This window comes from Dysidea avara, chromosome 7 (genome assembly GCF_963678975.1).
Source record: "Dysidea avara chromosome 7, odDysAvar1.4, whole genome shotgun sequence".
Taxonomy (NCBI): domain Eukaryota; kingdom Metazoa; phylum Porifera; class Demospongiae; order Dictyoceratida; family Dysideidae; genus Dysidea; species Dysidea avara.
The window spans coordinates 221035-243106 of NC_089278.1; the positions used below are offsets into that span (position 1 = coordinate 221035).

At 40.1% G+C, this 22072-nt stretch overlaps 2 protein-coding genes across 4 annotated transcripts in view; one reads left to right on the plus strand and one right to left on the minus strand.

Annotated features, from left to right (window-relative positions):
- Positions 1-11336, minus strand: part of LOC136261844 (tRNA-uridine aminocarboxypropyltransferase 2-like) — a 13697-nt gene extending 2361 nt beyond the window's left edge. For all 3 annotated transcript variants that reach the window (XM_066055923.1, XM_066055925.1, XM_066055924.1), the window contains exons 1-5: positions 11178-11336; positions 10629-10719; positions 10489-10580; positions 7997-8061; positions 7810-7940 (exon numbers count right to left, since the gene is read on the minus strand). In XM_066055923.1, the coding sequence (XP_065911995.1) occupies positions 7810-7940; positions 7997-8061; positions 10489-10580; positions 10629-10719; positions 11178-11257 (459 nt within the window). In that variant the 5' untranslated portion in view covers positions 11258-11336. The remainder of the gene's footprint in view (positions 1-7809; positions 7941-7996; positions 8062-10488; positions 10581-10628; positions 10720-11177) is intronic.
- Positions 11286-22068, plus strand: LOC136261841 (dmX-like protein 1). Its single transcript, XM_066055918.1, has 22 exons — positions 11286-11445; positions 11504-11635; positions 11685-11750; positions 11804-11991; positions 12037-12103; positions 12153-12192; positions 13421-13535; positions 13582-17149; positions 17197-17294; positions 17345-19319; positions 19365-19560; positions 19608-19800; positions 19974-20076; positions 20126-20209; positions 20261-20391; positions 20438-20576; positions 20820-20880; positions 20930-21129; positions 21177-21268; positions 21315-21457; positions 21657-21784; positions 21842-22068. The coding sequence occupies exons 1-22, from the start codon at positions 11350-11352 to the stop codon at positions 22016-22018; spliced, it is 7992 nt and encodes a 2663-aa protein (XP_065911990.1). The 5' UTR covers positions 11286-11349; the 3' UTR covers positions 22019-22068.
- Positions 22069-22072: the final 4 nt, after the last annotated feature.

Genomic DNA, 22072 nt, shown 5'->3' on the forward strand with positions numbered 1-22072 from the left:
AGTAAGGTTTTTCTCGTTTGCGTATATTCGCAGCTGAGTCACCCTCAATTGCAAACATTTGGAAAATAGAAGCGATGGCATCGCTGGAAAAGAATCCCTCTAAGCAAAAGAGACAAAACGATTTAAGTAAGAACGTTGATATTTGCCGCCACTGCAATAAGAAATGTGACCCAGTCTGAGTAAACCGGTCTTATCGCCCATGTCAGCAGATTCCATTTTTCACCCAGGACACACAGCTACATGAATAAACTATCTAATTCCACATTTAAAATCAGCTAGACTTGAGTGGTCTGGTTTTGTTAGCTGTTTTTCCCAAGCCCAGTGGCGATCCGTACGTGTGGTGTGGAGCCTTAATGGAGCTCTGGTCAGCCTGGGAGTGACTGTATGTGGCTGTACAGCTCTGTGGTGTTGATAAGTACCTCTGCTGTGAATTTCCTTTCATTTTAGCCAGTTTTGAGACCTCAATGGCTCAAAACTTGGCCTAATTCATCCCTTGGCCTTCCTTTTCAATATTTGAACACCATCTTTCCCGCCTCCCACCCAATTTGCAGCTCGCCTGATACAGTCAACCTCGGTTCTAAAATGGCAGGAAACTTAGTTGTTGGCTACTTGCACTGTGGATGCTCTGGAAGGTAAGGGTATTGGTGTAAAACGTGTGAAAATTTGGTACACATAGCTTCAACCACAACACACTAAATACTTAAAACCGGCATTTCTCCATACTTTTAAATAGGCGATAAGCCCGGTTTTGTCAGACTGGGTCACAAATGTACAAAGAAAAGTGAGGCTGTACAGTGTGATTTGTGTTACTCGTGGCTGCACGCATCTTGTGAAGGTTTAAATAAAGATGAATAGAAGCTACTTACTCAATTAACATCTACTGTTGACAATGTTATGCATTATTGCAAGTTTAATAAGTGTTAGACGCATTCAAAGCAGCTCATGTTTGGTTCTATCCACAAAGCCCTTTTCCCACCTAGCTGTGAAACCAACACAACTGAACCACTCTAGTCAGAGCACAATGTCATTAAAAAAGAACTATCGAATTTGTCTATGCTTTATGTTCTATAAATGAAAATCTCCAACAAGAGATAAAGTCTACAGCTTCTTCTATTGCTCAAAGCTCCGCACCTGCTACCCAGTCTACTTCAGCTGCATTGAATGTCATAGATGAAATCTCTTGACAGAAATCGTTGCAAGAATAATTTACTAATGTATAACTATCCTGAAGGTGCTGACTTATCAGCTGATAAAGAATCATTCACTTCTCTTTGTTCTTCAGTTTTTGACCTCAATGTAGAAGTGGATAAAGTCCTTCGTCTTGGTATATAGGAGACTTGAAGGAAAGCATAGGCCACTGCTTATCACTGCACTCAGAAAATGACAAACATGCTATTCTCTCTCATGCTCCCCACCTCAGATTTAATGATCAATACAAGAGGGTCTTCATTTCACATGATATGACTCAATCTGAGCGCGTCAAACACAAGGCATTGGTTCATGAGTTGCATTCCAGAAGAGCTAAAGGAGAAAGAAATTTGGTGATTAGAAATGGTAATATTGATGTCAGATACTCTCGCGTAATAAATAAAGAGCCTGTCTCAAATAATGCTACTCCTGCATCAACCTCAAATTGTTCCTGATGTTCCTCTTATGTTAAATAAGGCTGCAACTAGATCTTTTGGTTCTGGTCACCACCAAACATTAAATTTAATGCTAATTAATATACAAAGTGTGCTAAGCAAAAAGGAATCTTTTAGAATCTATAAATCATCACAACCCTGACATTATCTTAGAATGCGAAACCTGGTTAAATGAAACAATATTGAACAGTGAGATTTTACCTTCTTCAAATACTGTATTTTGGAAAGACCGTGCTGATACATATGGAGGTGTTTTAATTGGTGTGAAATCAAATTTAGAATCATGGTTATTGCAAAAACCACACTACCCTGGAAATCTGTATAGAATCTGTTTATCTACCTGATAACAAACAAATCATCATAATGTGCATATATAGATCACATAGTACAGACTTGGAATACTTTAATGATTTATGTAACACTTTCACACCTCAGATCAAAGGAGCTGTCCGGGCTACATATGAAATGTAGGCCAGGCTACAACTGGGCAGTGATTATATAGACGTTGAAGCTGAAATCGATTGTGGGATCAATTAACACTCATGTGATTAGGATGCACGACTTGGATTTCGCCATGAAAACCACTCAGATGGAGAGCGTTTTGTTATCCTCGCCATCCTATGAGTTGAAAAACATTGGGATAAGGTGATAACTAGCACTATAGCTTATTCACCGATCGTTTCCACACACTTTCGAATATGGACATGCCCCCATCACAAAGCTACCACTCTTCACGGAGTAACCACTCTACCAGCAAGCTTACCTATCTAGGCCTTTAGTAAACTCCTACACTTTTTCCATAAACGATTCAATTGCACTGAATAAAAGATTAAACTCGCGTAAACGAAATTTTCTGTAATATTCTTAGGATATGTCATTCATCGTAGCCGGACGTAACCAGAACGTACTAGCTGCTGACCCATAATCGAAAATTTTAGGTATGTATATATAATACATCCAGTGGATGCACTCGTATTGGCTTGGGTGATTGATTGCTCTGTACAGGCTATCAGCCTAATAAGTTTTACATATTAGCTGTAACACGGGGCTTTCGGGCTTAGCCTGATATGTATTCCCTCGGGCTGCAGCCTTCCGGCAGTCGAGCATACATATCAGGCAAAGCCCTCATGCCTGTGTTACAACTATTACATGTGTAGTCTTATTACTGACACTGCTAGAAAATATCCAAATGCTACTATCTATTGTGCTGGAGACTCAACCTACCCGATATAGACTGGTCAAATGAATCAATAATAAGCTATAGGTATTCTTTAATTGACATGATGCATGACTGTGGATTCACACAAATAGTAAACTTTCCTACTCACACAATGTAGATCTATTTTTTACAAACAGACCCACCCTGGTGCAGGAATGTTACTCTGCTCCCGGTATCAGTGATCATGAGATTGTGTTAGTAACACTGGAGCCTGAGGCATTTAATAATCCATCTAAGAGCTACAAAGTCTACTTATGGGACAGTGCTAATTTGTCTGAGTTGAAGAAAAACATGTGTAATTTTACTGGAGAATTCTGTGATCAATTTTGTGATGAAACAAGTGTGGAAATTTTATGGACGTGTTTAAGAGATAAACTTCTTTTTCTACTAGACAAATTTGTACCATCTAAACTGAAAAACAATAACAACAATCGTCAACCTTGGGTTAATAGACATATCAAGCAGTTGAGGAGACGGAAACAAGCTAGTTATAATCATGCTAGATTTACAAAATCACCGATTGATTTGAGACACTATAACAAACTAAAAAAGTGCAAAAGGAATGCCGAAGAGCTTTTAGGAAATACATGTTCAATACCCTATATGACCCATATCAAAATGGCAAGAAAAAAAGACTGTTTCAACATGTGAAAAGATTACTGCAGCCTAGGAACACTGCATAAGGATGAAAATAATTATACTGATAACCAGCCAAAATCTGAGATATTAAATGAACAGTTTTCTTCAGTGTTTACACAGCTCTGAACTGCCATACATGGAAGATAGCCCATATCAAGATATCCCGTCTATAAACTTTGATATATCTGGAATTGCCAAGGTACTCAGCGATCTTGATCCCACCAAGTCCTCAGGTCCTGACCGAATCCCCACCAAGTTACTGAAAACTCTAGCAATTGAGGTATCTCCTTGAATTAAGCTACTTTTTTCTGCTTCGCTAAACCAAAGTTCAGTGCCATCAGACTGGAAGAGCATTAATATGTCTATTATTTTAAAAAGGCGACAGAAAAGACCCATCAAACTATCGGCCAGTGTCGCTTACAAGTGTGTGTAGTAAGGTGATGAAACACATAATTTACAGTAACACCATGTCGCACATGGAGTCTTATCAGACATACAATTTGGATTTCGACAACACCGTTATTTACAATCATGTTGACATCACACTACCTAGTTATGTAACATATAGATCAAGATATACCCGGAGCAGAGATTTTAAATTCATTGAGATAGGCTCAACTGTGGACATTTATAAGTACAGTTTCTTCCCCAATATGATTCAATTGTGGAACACTCTACCTGAAGATATTATAATTTGTAAAAATGTAGACACTTTTACGGATCTCCTACATCAAATTACATTGTTAATTTATGTAGCTTTATTTTGTAGTATGTAGTTGTTGTTCTTTTAATTAATTGCCTTTCTATTGTAACATACTCACTGACGTGAGTCCTACAATAAATTATAACGTATAATAATATTTAAAAAACCGTTCATAACTCTAGAATGAAACACACTAGTTGTATGAAGGTAAGTTTTTGGTGTGTTTAAAGCGATCTAGGGTTGAAACAAGTACCCCAGCAAAGCCAAGCCAACTCTAACTTATCTTCATACAGACAGTGAAAATCATCATGCAAACCTCAACTTATAGGGTTCGGCTATAGCTAGTTCTTATTGGTTCACATTTATTAAGGATCTTGGGTAGCTAGTAGTAGCATAACAAGAACTCTAGCCTGACATGTTACACTTATTTATTCAAACCATCACTGACCACACTGCAGTGAGAAGTGGTGCATGAAGCAAGCTTGAAAACTTATTGCATCAGCTTTTTCAGTTTCGTTATGGACAAACAATGCCCATATAAGTAAGGTACTGTGTGAAGACACTTCCCAGTAATTGTATAGTATATATTTTTAGTTGTATTTATTACCTGTTTTTGTCTAAGTTTTATTTTTGATGTCATGACAGCAGTACGAACAGCAACCCCCAAGAAAGAATAGTGTCAAACATGTTTTAAAATTAATTTTGCATCTGAACGTGTGCCCCAACAAAGTGGCCATTACACTTCATTTCCACCCATTACATAACATTACAAACGAAGAACACTATGAGAACCTTCTCTGCAATCAATTCACTCGCTAGGTAAAATGCGGGAAATAAGCGTGATAGCTAGTCTGTCAGCTTTTAATACAAATAAAACTCCTGGGTACTAAAACTAAAACTCTTGTAAACTTCTAGAACTAAACTAACTACAGCTCCTGTAAACTGAGGGTACTATAGCATAATACAACTAATGAAGGTACTAGAACTAAACTAACTAAAACTCCAGAATACTAATCTAAAAATCATACAGTACAATAGTACTGTATGGTAGGGACCACAAAGATTACATGAAAAAACATCACCTAAAACTTCACCTAAAAACCAGCCTAAGTTTTTCCTTGTGACGATGAGGCAGTATTGGTTAGGTAAAACTGAGCCCAAATAAGCCTTCAGATCAACCCGAAACGCTTTCAACAAGTTACTACGAATTTTAAAAAAAATATATTATTAAATGGAATTGTCTAGTGACTGACTGACTGATGCAATCAAAGTAGCCACTATGAAAAATATGGACAATTGCCGTTATGAAGGGAAGCCATCATGCACTACTGCAAAATCAAACCTTTTGCTGTCAGCAAAGATGAATGGAACACAAAGGAGGACACTGGTAAGTCCATGAAGAATGCATTGCACGTACTGTGGTATGCCAAAAGGCATGTGTCCCAATGTTGAACAGTGAAAAAATTAAGCCCATAGCCTTAGCAGTTATTGAGCTGAAGGCAGAGGTGCTTTTCGAACAGTTCTTGATTTGTAATGCTGTGTAACCGGTTGAACATAGCTGACAACAAAGCATAATGGATACTTCATTTTCAGATGATAATTGGTAGCTGGGGTGCGCGGCATGGTATGCATGGGTTTACCAGTCATAATAACTTTATTTACAAAATATCACATCGATAAAAAGTGCTGAAACAGCTGGAATAGTGCACGATATTAAATCACAGTAATACAATAAAAAGTGTTAGTGCTCAAGGAAATGTACAGTAGAGATTACAACACTTCTTATTGTTTTACTGTGATTTAATATCATGCACTACTCCAGCTTATTTCAGTACTTTTTATCAATGTGCTATGGTCCCTACTCTAGTTGAAAATTCCAAATTTTTTGTCTACTTGTTGAGTTTTAAAACTAGGAACTAAACCAAAATGGTTATGAAGTACTAGAACAACACTATTCCAGTTTGAACCATTCAATAAAGCAGCCTTTGGTCTCTCTGGATACCAAATTGTAAATAAATCACACCAATACTAGTATATTAAAAATTATAAATTTAAAAATGAAGTAGGGATCCAAGCGGTAAAAAGTAGTGAAACAAGAGATGAACAATAGTAGCTATTACAGCATAGCTTGGTGGGAAATCCCTACTTTGGCATAGTAAATTTATAATTTTTAATATACTAATTTTTGTTAAAGCATACAGCTAGCTATAAACATGTGACTGTTCTATTAGGGTGACTGCTGTATTAGAGTATCTCGAGTCAGTCTGCAAAGATGTGCGCTTGCCCAAACGGGACGTGGTCATCGTGATTTCGATCGATTATTAGAGTCAGCCTTCCAACTTGAAGGTGTGAGGTCACTGACTAGCTATTCCGTCACCTAGCATAAAAGGGGCGTGTCATCGTGGTTTCAATCAATAGATTGATAATGCATAGGCACATCCCACTGGTGAGTTTGTTATTGTGGCGTAAAATGGTGGCCGTGCGTTGCTTCGTTTGGCCTGTAGCCTTGCGACTGTGGTCAGTGAGTGAGGTAGTGAGGCTAAAATTTGGGCTTTGGCGATTTAAAAAAAAATATTATATCCGGCCACCTGTAAGTGTTTTGTTGCATTTGATGCTGTTTTATATGGACTAGTACTATTCCGTGAAGGTGATTTTGGTCGCGTAAAATGTCTCTAGGGTGATTTTTAAAGGCGGAAGTTTGAGCGGCGCATAAAAGTTTCACTGCAATCCCTACTTAAACGGTACTACCATACCGTTTGATACTCCAAGTTATAAATGAAACCACAGAGCCTATAGCTTACCATTCATATCATAGCTTACCATTCATATCATACAGTAGCTTACCATTCATATCATAGCTTACCATTCATATCATAGCTTACGCATCATCAAATACATTACATTAAACAGTTCCCACATTCTAATGACTGTTTGTTAGGGAATTACCTTATATGGGATATTCAACAACCTATAATGAAATTTCGCAAAGATTGAATACACTGTTGACAAACTACTCAAAAACTGCCATTGCCATTTTGCTTATAACCCTAAGCCTGTTGTTCACAAATTGGTACCAAGATGGCTTCATCAAATGGTATGAAGAGATGTGCGCATTGTTATGGTGAGAAGCTATCCATGAGGTATCTGATGAAGTAAAATTGTGTTTGATTTGTGCCACTACATGTTATTGTGTCCCTTTGGAGCAGTTTTAACTATTGTAAATGTTGTATTGTTGGCTACTGCAGTGCTATAAGTCACAGTTAGCCTTTATCTGTTACAGAACTCATTTTATGGCTTAAGTTTAAACCATTCAATCTTACATATGGCATTGGAACACTGGACTATTACACTATTACATGAAACACCATCTAGAGAGGTTATATAGTTACAATGGACCTTCAGATAATGTGTCACAAGAATTGGTAAAGGTGTTCAGATAAGTGTAATTGTTCAGATAACTGAAGACCATACATTTGAAATACTCTACCTAGTACTCAAAATACTCTAATAGAACAGTCACCTCCAAGAGGGTCTACTGTAATATGAAAGAAAGTAGCTCTCTCTTGATATGGTAGTACTGTACGGTAGGCATTAATTATACTGACCTGTTGAAGTCTGTGTAAGAATTCATTGTGTGTAAATAAGCCCCGTGCTTGTGACCAGGTACCATCTATGACAATAAGGGCTGCACCATCAGTACAAATGGGACGTTGTGGTAACCTGCACAAGTCAACAGCTACAAGCAGGGAACACAAGTGAACACATTACACTAACTACACAGTAACACTTTACCAGTTCTGCTTGGGAACAGTACAACACTATCTGGAGCGGTGATAGCTTTCTCCAGTACTTCATATCTACAAGATGTGAAACAGAACAACTTCACTCAACAGTTATGTCGACCTCATTATAGTGGCCATGTCAAGTAGGTCCCAAACATAGCTAAGGTATACTTCATGACCTCATTAATAAGACCACCTCATTATAGTGACCATGTCAATAGGTCCCAAACATAGCTAAGGTATACTTCATGACCTCATTAATAAGACCACCTCATTATAGTGACCATGTCAAGTAGGTCCCAAACATAGCTAAGGTGTACTTCATGACCTCATTAATAAGACCACCTTATTATAGTGACCATGTCAAGCTTCTTGTGTTCAATTCCTTACCAGTAAGGTACAGATGCCAGTGTACACAGAAGGCAGAGCCTATACAAGATGTGGTGATCTGTAGCTACTAAGCCACTAGTACTAAGGAGAGAATACCATGAACAAAATTTGACTGTCAATAACTGCTCAAAAATTGTCTGGCTACATTAGTCTGGCTACATTAGAGTATATAATAATCCACACAAAAACAGCCAAGTTGTGAAAAAATGGTGCGGCCTTGAAAATCCTGGGTGAAAAGGTTGTGAAATCAAAGGTGGTGGCCAAGAAATGGCTGCAATGATGTTAATGCTAATAAATTTTAACAATGGGTGTTGTCTGTTTTTGTGTGGATTTCACTTCTTTATGTACTTTATAAGGCCCCAAAACCAGCTGGCCTATAGCTGACTTTGAGGTTTGTTTTTACTCACATCTCTTCTTTACTATGCAGATACAATGATAATTATTGAAGACAGACTTTCAAATACACAATTTAATTCGATAATATTATTGTAATACTCTAGTAGGGTGCACATTTTTTGAGGACTTCTAATAGAACATACATAGAATGTTCTAGAACAATCTAGTACTTCTATTGGTAGATCTATGGAATTACAAACGTTTGATTATAAGCAGATTTCAACTAGAAATTCCAGCAGAAATTAAGTGAGGTGATCAGCCAAGGTAGCAGTGGTTCAGTGGTTAAGGATGTGGGTGTAAGGTATGGAGCAGGGGCGGATCCAGACTATTAAAAAGGGGGGTTCCATTTTTGGAATTGCAACTTCAGCCTAGCTGTAAGTTGAAGACCAAACAAAAAAAATATAAAAAGGTCATCACCTACTGACAACAGCTGCCCCTCACCATAGATACCCTTACCAACTATATTTCCTTATTTATATCTAGATACATAACTTGCTACACTGCTCCTCAAAAGACTACCGAGACTGCTCTAGTAAAGTATATCGATTTGACTGCTCTATTAGAGTATCTCGAGTAAGAGAGGCTCTTTCAAAAGGGGGGTTCCATGGAACCCTTGGAACCCCCCCTGGATCCGCCCCTGTGGAGGTCCCTGGTTTGAAGTCTGGTAAGTTGTTTTTTCTCAACATTTTTTGTACACCTTTTTTACCCCATGGTGACTGCTCTATTAGAGTATCTCGATCCTGCAATTTTACATTTGTTTGGTTTTTGCTTTATAACTTGGTAGTTGTAACTCTATTGCTATTCAAACTATCAAAAGGTACTGCTACGATGATCAGCCTATCTACACACCAATTTTCAAGTTATTCCTGTACTCGGTTTACCCTGTAGCTGTGACAGAAGTTAGATATTTTTTACGTGAATAAATGTTCATAACTCCTTGGATATTCCTCAGATTCACAGCAAACTTGGTACGTGAATCCACCATTACATGCTCTTCATTTGTGCCAAAGATCGAGGCAATTCAGTTACACATTTGCATTTTATAGCAATTTTTGCAAAGTGTGCGAAAAGAAATCAAAGCCCCCATAGTCCCCCATACAGCATAAGAAAAAAACAAAGAAATTAAAACAAAACTTTGAACGTCCATCTCTCGCAAATGGCTGTTGCGAATTTGCTGTGTGGCACACCCTACCTGGCAGACAGCTATAATGCAAAAATGGTGCGCTTGAGAAGGGGCCATGGAGCTACGCACACATGAAAAAGCTGTTTTCTTTCTTCCTGTCAATATATTTACAGTGTGGTGCACCGGCTTTCTGATATAGTGTCATGATACATTGTATATATTGGGCTGTCTTAATGCACAAATGATTAGCTGATGGTTGTGAACACTTTTAATGTCAAGATCCCTGGTATATCCCCTGTACATACAAACTATAGCATTAGGACTAGTGGAACAGCATTTGATAGTGGTTACACAGAAATGGATACAGGTAGTATACTGTTCCAGGGTGTTTATATATACGCAGGTTCTAATATAATTCTTGCACGTCAACAAATTTAAAGTGGAATGTAGTTTGAAGCTCAAAAATGAATTGATTTGATTGGCCAAAATTTTGTGCATGTGATTTCGCTTGTTATTGTTGTCGCGCAAGAATTATTAGAACCTGTGTATCAGTTCTGTTGTGTTAATCCTCCGCCACATGCACACAAACTCACTTGCCACCAAATCGACGTCCCCTTAACACATGACATTTCTCTGTTGGTATACATTTTTGCAGCAGTGGTACAGTAGCCAGAGTGCGATTCTCCTGTAACAATACTGAATGAGATGTGCACACCAGCTAGGGCCTGTTTACCTCGTTCGGGTGTTGTAGAATAATAATATTGGTCATGATCGGGACCAGATTCTCTGGAAATGACTGACACAGGCACACACACCGAGGACGACTAGCAAAACACAGCACCACGTGACACTATGAAATTATACTATATACATATATACATCAGAGATACCAACCTCTGAACGATTTTAGGAGTGAGACCTCAAACACTACCAGCAATGTGGACCAGACTCAAGTGCAGCTCCAGGATTTTTGGTAGTGAAGACCAAAAAAAAAAAAAAAAAGGTCGTCGCATGTTCCAAGTACAAAAATAAGTCCAAGTACAAAAATAAGCACAGGTTTGCCCAAATTTAAGCACAGGGCTAATTACGAAGCAGATCAGTCGTGAGAAATGCGTGAGAACTAAGCTGAGAGAGTGAGAAACAGAGGGTTAGGCGTGAGAGCGTGAGATTACTAGCCAAAGAGTGAGACTCACGCCTAATGCGTGAGAGTTGGCATGTCTGATACATGACCTAAGCTTGCTACATGTAGTGTGTCACCACAACGAGTGTGCCTATTACTCACCCACAATCGTCGCACATATCTCTTCTCTTAGGAGGTTCTGGATCCACAGGTGAAAACAACGGTGATTCGACTTCTTGCATTTGTTTAATAGCCCTTCGCAATCTCAATTAAGTTACGTTCGATTGTGGTATTGGGTTTTTAGTCACAAGATCAAGCAAAGAGGACAGCGTGTATGGAAAGTGTAGGTGTTGGGAGGGTTCTGCCAGGTGCTGTCAATGCTGGCGGGTGTACTTTTTCTCAAGGCTACTATGAAAATCGCGCGTTTATAGTGAGATACTTGCACTACACAACAGTTTCAGTATAGTAATAATATAATGCGTTTGCAGGTATATGCGTCTGGGCCCAACGTTATAGTATTAACAAAGCAGTTGGAATGGGTACAGACATTATCTAGTGTCAGCTTCGGCTTCCCCAGTGTTAGGACCAATTGTGTACATTGTGCAGAGTTGGGTGGGAAGGTATTGTTACACCGTAAATCCGACCATGTTGGTTATGATATGTTTACAGATTGCAGCAGGTTGGGGTAATAATGTAGCCATCTTTCAACCAGTAACAAATGATGGAGCTGGGAAGGTAGAGCATACAAGTTGAACTTGTGATACGTTATAGACTTGTCTGGTCATCAGCTATTCCCAGCAACATGGCAGCTGTGTGATACACTACTGTTAGATGGACCGGTGTTTAGTGTATGTTGGAAGAAGAGTGGTAACCAACTTCTTGTTGGTGGAGATAGTCTAACGTTGTGGGACTCTCCAAAGACTAGGAGGGAGTCCAGTTTGTTTTCTGTTAACATGAAGAAAATATGGTCTTGTAGGTACGTTATAGTAACTGCAATCTTGGTGTTAGTTGTGATATACAGAGTGGCTTCACCGATACACTATTTGAAGTTTTCATCAGACAATCATTTGTTTGCAACTGCTGCTCTGGTAAGAGTGTGATTTGCTGTACTAGTTTACTATTACGTATCTCTTGTAGAATAGTAGGAAAGTCAAGGTCTGGTTTAAGCAAAAGAATGGTATAGTGTTGTTTAGTGTGTGTGTTGTGTTGTATAGTGTGTGTTGTGTAGTATAGTGTGTGTTATGTAGTGTGTGTGTGTTGTGTAGTGTGTAGTGTGTGTGTTGTGTAGTGTGTGTGTGTTGTGTAGTGTGTGTGTGTTGTGTAGTGTGTGTGTGTTGTGTAGTGTGTGTGTGTGTTGTGTAGTGTGTGTGTTGTGTAGTGTGTGTGTGTTGTGTAGTGTGTGTGTGTGTTGTGTAGTGTGTATGTGTTGTGCAGTGTGTGTGTGTTGTGTAGTGTGTGTTGTGTAGTGTGTATGTGTGTTGTGTAGTGTGTATGTGTGTTGTGTAGTGTGTGTATTGTGTGTTGTGTAATGTGTGTTGTGTAGTGTGTGTGTGTGTTGTGTAGTGTGTGTGTGTGTTGTGTAGTGTGTGTGTGTTGTGTAGTGTGTGTGTGTGTTGTGTAGTGTGTGTGTGTTGTGTAGTGTGTGTGTGTGTTGTGTAGTGTGTGTTGTGTAGTGTGTGTGTGTTGTGTAGTGTGTGTTGTGTAGTGTGTGTGTTGTGTAGTGTGTGTGTTGTGTAGTGTGTGTGTTGTGTAGTGTGTGTGTGTGTTGTGTAGTGTGTGTGTGTGTTGTGTAGTGTGTGTTGTGTAGTGTGTGTGTGTGTTGTGTAGTGTGTGTGTTGTGTAGTGTGTGTGTTGTGTAGTGTGTGTGTGTGTGTGTGTTGTGTAGTGTAGTGTGTGTGTATGTGTGTGTTGTGTAGTGTGTGTTGTGTGTTGTGTAGTGTGTGTGTGTGTTGTTTCCTTGAGCAAGAAACTTTACCCACATTGCTCCAGTCTACCCAACTGTTTAAATGGGGACCTGGTGGCCTGGTGTCAACTGGGGAAACAGCCCACCCAGCTGTAACATCAATGGGTACCTGGTGTAAACTGGGGAAGCAAATGCCCAATGTCCTGTCTCGCTTAGTGGTGTTGGGGTCATTGTGGAACTTTAGGTCACAACCTTTCTCCAAGAGACCTGGACAGTCCTCCTGCGGGTTACTAGCCCTGCCCCAGAAGGATTTTCCTGCACAAGGCTCAAGTGCCTGAGTGGTACACAGGCATCCCAGTGCTGGTTCACTAGGTGGCAATAGCTATGTTTCGCATGGCTTCCAGAGGCTTTGTTTTTGTGTGTGTGTGTGTGTGTGGGCGCGCACGCACGCTGTTAATCCATCAACAAACCCCTTGATAAGTACACCATTAATGTATTACAGTTGAAAGTGATGATAATGACACTAGTATGGAGATCCAATATGGTTTCATCTACCTTAATCATCCCAACACTGTAACCGGTTTCATGTGGAGGAAGCTTAGTCCTCTAATGCCAGTGTAAGTCTTGTCTATACTGTACTCACTACATTACACCCTTGTGTAGTGGCCATGTGAGCAATGTCCTGTTAACTTACTGTGTCGATAATGTGTGTCGACTGTGGAAACACCACATCAAAAATCGACGTCGGACACGCTACTCCAGGTTACAGTTTCACATAGCAACCACAATCAGTCCTAATTCTGATATTCCATTTCGCTCCACCATGCCAGTGAAAGATGCTCCCTTTACAGTCCACTGGTTGGATAATAAGGAAATGGCTTATACACGAAGAGCAGAGAAAGTACGTAAAGGCTACACTGGCATGTTGAGCCATCATCCATCAATATCAAGTTTGCAATCATATCAAGAAGCTAATCAAGATCAAGCTGATGTTGGTTGGGACTACGTGGAGAGTGGCTTTGCCCGGAGTGGTTCATTGACAGAAGATTTTGACAGTACAGGTGGAGAAAGCAGTAAGTATTACAGCTCAGATTGGTGCTACAATTCTTATACCCCACTGCAAAACAAGCCTGCAGTACACATTGGACAGTGCTCTATTCCAACTAAAGATTTTCTCAAATTTTTGGACGACTGGTGTAACTCAGCTGACCTGTTACTTTGTGTCCATCCCAATTCAGGTTCCCTGATGATTTGGACGGTAGAAGGACTTGACTCTTCGTCAACTTGCCACAGATTAGCACATGTTAATTTCAGCTCTTGTCTGCCACATATCTTCCCTCCATCTGATGCCTTCACACTTTGCCAAGAACTGTTAACTTTTAGACACAAACCAGTTCTTGACTCTGTTGCATCACACAACATTTCCTGTGACAACTTTGATGAGTTTCTGGTTGTTGATGATGCAGATAATCAAGAGACATCTGCCAGTAAGCCATACTCGGAGAGAATCGTGGACCCTGCTTCATCACTGTCCGTCTTGTCTTGTCACACGAATGGATCACTTAATTTATGGTCGGTAGAATTGGGAGCTCTTCCCTTTACTTCAGTATCAGGCCTAATACATATAGCTCATGTAAGTGGCCACCACAGTAGCATTACAAGTGTCATGAAGCATCCGTCATTGCCTATTGTAATATCAACATCTTCAGTAACTGAAGATCGCGATGGAGAATTGATTGTTTGGCGGTCGGGCCAACTGGGTGTGTATAGCGACAAGAGTAGGCTTACAGAGCTGTCACGAATATCGTCATCCCATCCTAATTCTTTCAAGCGCGTTGCTTGGTTCCCATTATTGTGCAAAATTACATCTAAATCACACATTCCAATTGGTGGGATTTTTGTCACTGTTGTTGGAAACAGCCTGTGTCTGTTTGAAAGTAATTTTTATAGTTCTTACTCTGTCAATAAAAAGAGACACAGTTCCTTGCACTCATTTGACACAGTTGGCAAAACTCATCCCACGATATCAACCTCTGCTTTGGACATTTCAACCTTTGTTGGATCAAATCCCTTGTGCTTCATAGGCTGTTTAGAGAAAGAGCTATTTTCCTCAATAGAAGGTTCTATAATTTTCATGCATGTTTATCCAGCTGGCAGTTTCCCTTCTCTTCACCTAGATAATGAAGATGGTGAAGTGTTTTATGTACTGGTCTTAGAAAATGTTATACCGGACACAAAAGAGAGGGAGTCCTATCACTCGTACAGCCACATTCAAACATTGGCCCACCTGTGGCAAGTTGTTATGGTAGAGAATGTTGTGACTGTCAATAGCCCAGCATCACCGTTGGTTACCAGTTACCCGCCAGTGGGATCCTGGCAAAAGCAACAGACAAGCTTTCTTGGCACCTCAGTTGAAACTGTAACCATAAACAGTCAAAATTTTGAGGTCAAATCAAAGAAGTTATCAATGGAGCCACTAGTATTACCACATGGTGTCTACATTGAACAGTGTCAATCAATTTGTGATGTCCAGTCCAGCGATATTTCCACGTCATTTTCATCTTTCATTTTTGCTTCTTCTTGCTCTGATGGTGTACTCCGTTTCTGGCAGTACAAATGTACTGAGGAAGACTCAAAGAAGAGTCATTCATGGTCTAGTAGCACACATGGAATGAGCTCAGGTATTGACTTCTCTACAGGAGACACTGTACTGAGCTCTTATGCATTATCTTCGCTTATTCCTGTTAGCTACACATTTGCTAATCCTAGTTGTGTGGCGGTGGTGTTCTACCTCTCTAAACCACCACTAGATGACTCTAGTTCCCCACCCAACGCTCAGTACGCGTTACTGACTATATGGGAGTGTATGTCTTCAGCCAGTGAGAAGTGGACCTGCCAAACTAGAATGTTGATTAGTTGCTCTGCTGTAAGTGTTGAAGATGCCAGGCCATCTCCAGTGCTATTGGAATGGATACCAGTTGGTAATAGTCACAATGTGCTTGCATGTTGTTTTGGTTCAAGACTATCTCTCTACAGTACAATCAATGATAGTAAGGATCCCTGGGTACTATTGTGCTGTGGAAATCTGATGCAGTCTGATTTGCGGCTTGATGCTACATTATTATCCTATGTTGGCAACTCAAACCTCCTAACTGTTGCTGATTGTGAATTTACCATCATTACACTGAAGTCATTGTCAAGTAAGAATTCTCACTTCACTCTCAGTAACGTTAAAGATCTCATTTTGCATTCTTCTATGGACACTTTTTCCTTACTGAAAGAGGCTTATTCTAATCAGAGTGCACTTCCTGAGTACCACCCCCAAGTACTCACTGATTTGATCAGTGCTGGCCGTCTGGATTTAGTCAAGACAATTTTACTAAATGTTTCTCTGTATGTGATTGATACCGTTGCCATGACTTCCAATGAGAATGATCTTGATTCATTTGAATATGACTATGATGTTGACTTTGATGACAGCAAAGCTCATCAAAGGATGCTCTCCATCTCTTCAGAGGGTGCTATTATTAAGAGTAAGAAAGCAAAATTGATCAGTATCGAGGGTACAATCCCTCCAGTAAACTTGTCACAGTGTCACTTTATGGCTGAACCACCAAATATGGATACAGCAGAAGCAGCTAATGATGATGATGATTTGTTTATGACTTCACCAATTGAAGACTATGTTGCTTTTTCTGATGATCAAGCTGAGCCAGTTGACATGTCACAATTTTCACCACAAGTTGCTGCCAGATTGTTGAAGATACTTCAGTCATATCTTCTTCCTGGTCTCACAGTGTTGGAGCAAGTATGCCTGGCTGCGACAATTGATACTGTTGCTAATGCCAAGATGTCATTCAGTGACCAGTCTGGTCGTCCAACACACAGTAGAGATGACAGTGGAGTAACCATTGCTTTAAGCTCAGGAGTGGGTTATGCTGTGGGTGGTGGAATAAAAGGCGGGGGAGAGGCCATGGATGATTGTGGGCTGCGTTACTTACTGAAGCTGAAAAACCACATCCTCTATCAGGGCTCCATCCCTAAAGATGCCAAAAGAGATGTCCTACCTCCTCAGGATATTATATGGGCATTTCATTCTGATGCAGACAGTGACTTGCTATCATCAATCCCATGTGTACAGTCCGACAAGTGTAGTTGGCCTGAACTGAGGGAGGCAGGGGTTGGCTGGTGGCTGCGCAGTAATGATACATTAAAGAGACTGATAGAAAAGGTAAATACAATATGAACGAATCTTATTTCATGAAATTTTATTCATAGGTTGCAAAGGCACAGTTCACTGAGAAACAAGAACCACTTGATGCCAGCTTGTTTTACTTAGCCATGAAGAAACAGAATGTCTTGAAGCTATTATTCAGGTAGGTATTATTTTTAAACATGCAGTGTGTGGCATTGTTGTTATCCATAGGAACGTTGGTGATGAACGAATGATGAACTTTTTCAAGAATGATTTCACTCAGCATCGCTGGTACACAGCAGCTCTTAAAAATGCTTTTGCTCTACTAACAAAGCAACGATTTGAGCATGCAGCAGCTTTCTTCTTATTGGCTAATAAGTTATGGGATGCAGTCGAAGTGTGCGTTAGTCGACTGCATGACCTTCAGTTGGCATTTGTGATTATCCGACTTTACGAGGGAGACGGCAGTCCAACTTATAATCGACTGCTTAAGGAAAACATACTGGGAATTCCGGTAGAGAGTAAAGTGTCTCTGGTGGCTGATTCTAATCCCTTCCTGCGGAGCATTGCTTACTGGCTCATTCAAGAATACTCTGAGTCTCTGGAAACATTACTTGCTACTCCAGATAGCTGTACAGAAGACAGCAACTTTGCTACCATATTTAACTTCTATATTTTCCTGCGTTCTCATCCGTTGCTGTTGCGTAGAAAGTTTGCTGCTGATGGTGACAAAATATCTACAAAGAGAAACAAGTGTATTAGCAGTGTCGGTTCAGAAAAATGGACATCATTTGAGCGAAGGTTACTGTTCAATACAGCTATAAGTTACTTGCAGCGTGGCAGCCCTTTAGTAGCATTAGATGTGCTGTCTAAATTGCCAGATGAGAGTTTATTACTTGGAGATGATTTGATGTGTAACACTATTGAACATGCAGAGCCGACCATGACAGATATGATCCAAAAGGGAACTATCAGTAGCCCCAGGCCAAAAGAGTCAACCAGTGATGATGATATAGATTGGGGACAACCTGTTTCTACTCGGCTAGTAGAAGATGATGATTTTGACTGGAGCCAACCAGTGACGTCACAGCTGCAGGATGAAGACTGGAGCCAGCCAGAAAATGATGGACTGGAACATTTGTTAAGTGAGGAGCCATCTCCACCTGTTGATGTCAAGATTGAACTAACACAGAGCAATGTTTGCACTGATATGGTGACTCATTTTCGTCAGCTTAAGTTTGATGCTTGTCTCACGATACTCACAGCAGGTTTGCTAAGTTTACAATCCTCTACTATTGACAACCTAAGGAGTGCCTTACGTGACTGGCTATCCAAAGAGCTACAAGCAACTAGAGTGATTTGCAGGAGATCCACTGAGTTGGATGACAATAACTTCTCTAGAGAAGACCACAAAATGGTTTCAAGATTGTACTGGTTTATATGTCAGCAGAGTAGCATGCCAGGAATACTAGACTGTGAGCTACTTCTGCTCCTTCAAGATACCCTTAGAGCTACCACTCAGGATCCTTCAGTGGAAGCTTGGTGTAAACAGGAGTTCCCCACATGTGTTATGTCACCAACTAACCTCCCTCTGTTGACTTGTACTATGTTACCATTTGCTCATCCATTTAGTCTGGCATTTCACTTGAAGTCACTTATACAAAGTATTGTAGAGTGTATTAGTAACTATTCATTTCCAGTCTCATATATGGTAAACAGACAGAAGCCATCAGCTTTGCTCCAATTGTGTGAAGCATTGTCCAATTGTGTGTCACTTTCCATTGGCTGTGTGCCTTGTGACAGCAAGTCAAGAACAAAGGCTGAAAACTTGCTCGTGCAAAGTGACCCATCAAGATGGCCAGGTGTTACTAACTGGCCTAATCTTTTGCCATCAGATGAAGGAAGAGATCCAGTTCGTATAAGTGTCTTGCTTGCAGAATGTCTTGTGGCTGTCTACCTGGGGCTATTGGCTGATGCGTGGAGCGAGCACAAGATCGGTAGGCTGCTGTACTTGACTGCCAACTGTCCTTCTAAAGAAATGTGGTTCAGAGTTTTTGGAGGTGTTTTATCATTTGACCCTGCCAAGTCATCCAAGAAAAAATCCAGTACAAAGGGAAAATCCTTTAAATCTCAAGATGTCATTAGTAAAGCCCTGGCAGTATTTTTTCCTCCATGGCGTACTATATTAAATGCCTTCACATCCAAGGTATTCTATAGTTATGTGTTTCCCCACTTATTTCAATTTCTGTAGCCTCCAGATAATACTTCTATCAACTTTAAATTTCCAAAAGAGCAGAAAAGCATTGTTAGGGCTTCCAACTTGGAGTTGCTAGCTGATGAAGACAATCCATTTTCCTATGTGTGGTCGCTAATGAACACGGGAATTACCAAAATTGTTAAAGATGCCGTGAAGTCTAGTTTAGCAGCTGCTGGAATGGAGATCATGGGTAATAGTGTTACTTTGTGTGCTGTGTGTTAACCTTTCATCTTCTAGAACTCCCTGTCTGCTCACCATTACTTCATTTGGCTGTGAAGACATTAGACTCGTGGGAAGAAGGTTTCCAGTCCCAGCTAGATTCATTTGGTGGTGCCCCAAGTGAGATGGTGGATGCCACATCACACAAGGGACAAGGACCTGCCCTGTTGCAGCACAAGTCTATCCTAGAACCGGATAGTTCCCCGTTCAGGTGTAGTAACATACAGTGAAGGACCCTGTGAGACCAGATTCACCTTTACTGTTGTAAAGAAGTTGTCCTTTTGTTAAATGAGTTCTATAGGTATCTCAGAAACTGTCCTAGTGTCCTGAGGGCCCTTTATATGACAGATTCCAATTTAGTTTATAGTGATTCACTCTTGATAGGTCCTCAACTGACAATGGAGAACTGGCATCTAAGATGTGGGAGTACTTAGTGAAACAAGAAGAAATACGAGAAATGTTCATTCACAATTTATTCAATGACAAGGTTGTGTCCCTTTATCACTTTATTGCTGTCATTGTATTTGTTGTCATAGAGCACCAATAGTATTCAAGATATCAGTGGTACGATACTGTACAAAGATGTTGATGGAGAGGTTTCCACTTTCTGTTTAAATTCTGTAGGAAGAGATCTTTATGTATATGCATACACACTGATTGTTTTGTATTAGGCTAACCCCACTGTGATTGCTGCAGCCACTTCTAGACAAATTATTGAAATGGACGTAACTGATATACTAATGAACACAGATTCTTACACTATCACTGAAGAATACTGTGACCTGCCAGTAGCTAAACAGAAGTACGTACTGTGTACATTTACTATGTCACTCAAATTGTGATGTTAGTTTAACACCAAATTACCCATCTGCTGTAAACAATGAAACGGAAGATTTTCTGGTAGTTCACCCAGCGAGATCACCAATTCACCACAACCCATTCTATTCTATGGGTATGGACCTGCAGACTGGCACATCAGTAAACATGGTAGGTTGTGTTTATACTACTACCAGTAATAACATTAACCAGTACTACCAGTTATATCCAATATTACTGGTGTGACCAGTATTTCCTGTACTACTGGTGTGACTGGTACTACCTGTACTACTGGTGTGACTGGTACTACCTGTATGAACACTGTTCACACCAGTAGTACAGGTAGTACCCGTGCTACTGGTATGACTGGTACTACTGGTGTGACTGGTATGATAAGTGTAACCATGTTCTTAGCTGTTACGTCGTGATCTTGCTGGCGTGAAAGAGTTAGAAGCACACCCAACCCTTCCTTACTGTAAGAATACATCACTTATTAGTTGTTAAGTTAATGTATGTTATAACAGACCTATCAGGCAGTCAAGATGGTTCTATTTTTATGTGGGAGTTTGCCAACGCTAGACCTATAGTGACTCACAGATCTAGTGGCTCAAGCATCACAAAGATCAGGTTTACTCAGCAAGGAAACAAATTTGGTGTAGGTGATGTAACAGGAAGACTCCACTTGTGGCAAGGCCTACACTCCAATGAAAAGGGTCCATATCAGGTGAGCAACACTCCTACTAGCTTTTATTGACAAGCTAATCGGTGTAGACATTGAATTGTCATTCAAGAACAATACACGATTTTGCCTTCCTATCGTCATCCAGTTTCATTGCCACCGCTGGAGATTCTGCTGATAATAAGTAAGCAACACACACTCACTGTTTTGTTTCATTTTTGTCTCTTAAGCAACGTGTGTTTATGGGATACATTGCTCCCAGACAAGAGAGCTTTAGTCCACAAGTACGCATGCCTGGAATCAGGAGCTTCAGCCATAGCTCACTCTCCGTCTACACAATTGCTTGTTGCTGGAGGAAAACATGGCCACCTGTGTATCCTTTACCATCCCCAAATGTGATTTGTAACTGTTTTTGTATGTGTGTGGGGGTGGGTGGTACATGTACTTCATATACCTTAGATACATTTTAAGTATAAGTACAAAAAAGTGTACTTGTACTTTGCTCCATGCCTGCCTCATACACAAATACATGTGTATGTGGATGTTTTTTTTTTATTCTTAACCAGTATAAGCTGTGTTTGATATTCGACATCATGTGCTACTACGGAACATCAATGCTCACACCAGTGCAATTAGTTGTATTGCATTGAACAATATTGAGAACTATTTTGTAACTGCTAGTGCTGAGGGTGAGGTAAAGGTAAGTTACTGTTTATGTATTTGCTTGGAATTCATGTATTTCTATAATTACATACAGATATGGGATCTGGTGAAATTGACTGAGATATCATCATTTTCTGGGGAGCACAATCGATCTCGGTTATTCCGATCAGAAGGAGGTGTGATGCAGCTATTCCTCACTAATGACAGTACGTTATATTCAAGTGGTGCAGATGGCAGCTTAAAGTGTAGAACACTGGTAGTGGACACTTAGAGTAATCATATTTCTTGGTATATTTAAAATGCGTGATAGTATAAAGTTAATTAG

Coding starts and splice junctions, on each gene's coding strand:
- LOC136261841 (XM_066055918.1), top strand. CDS start 11,350: ATGGAAAGTGTAGGTGTTGGGAGGGTTCTGCCAGGTGCTGTCAATGCT. Junction 17,295..17,344: donor GTCTTGAAGCTATTATTCAG/GTAGGTATTATT, acceptor TGTTATCCATAG/GAACGTTGGTGATGAACGAA. Junction 20,881..20,929: donor ACACCCAACCCTTCCTTACT/GTAAGAATACAT, acceptor ATGTTATAACAG/ACCTATCAGGCAGTCAAGAT.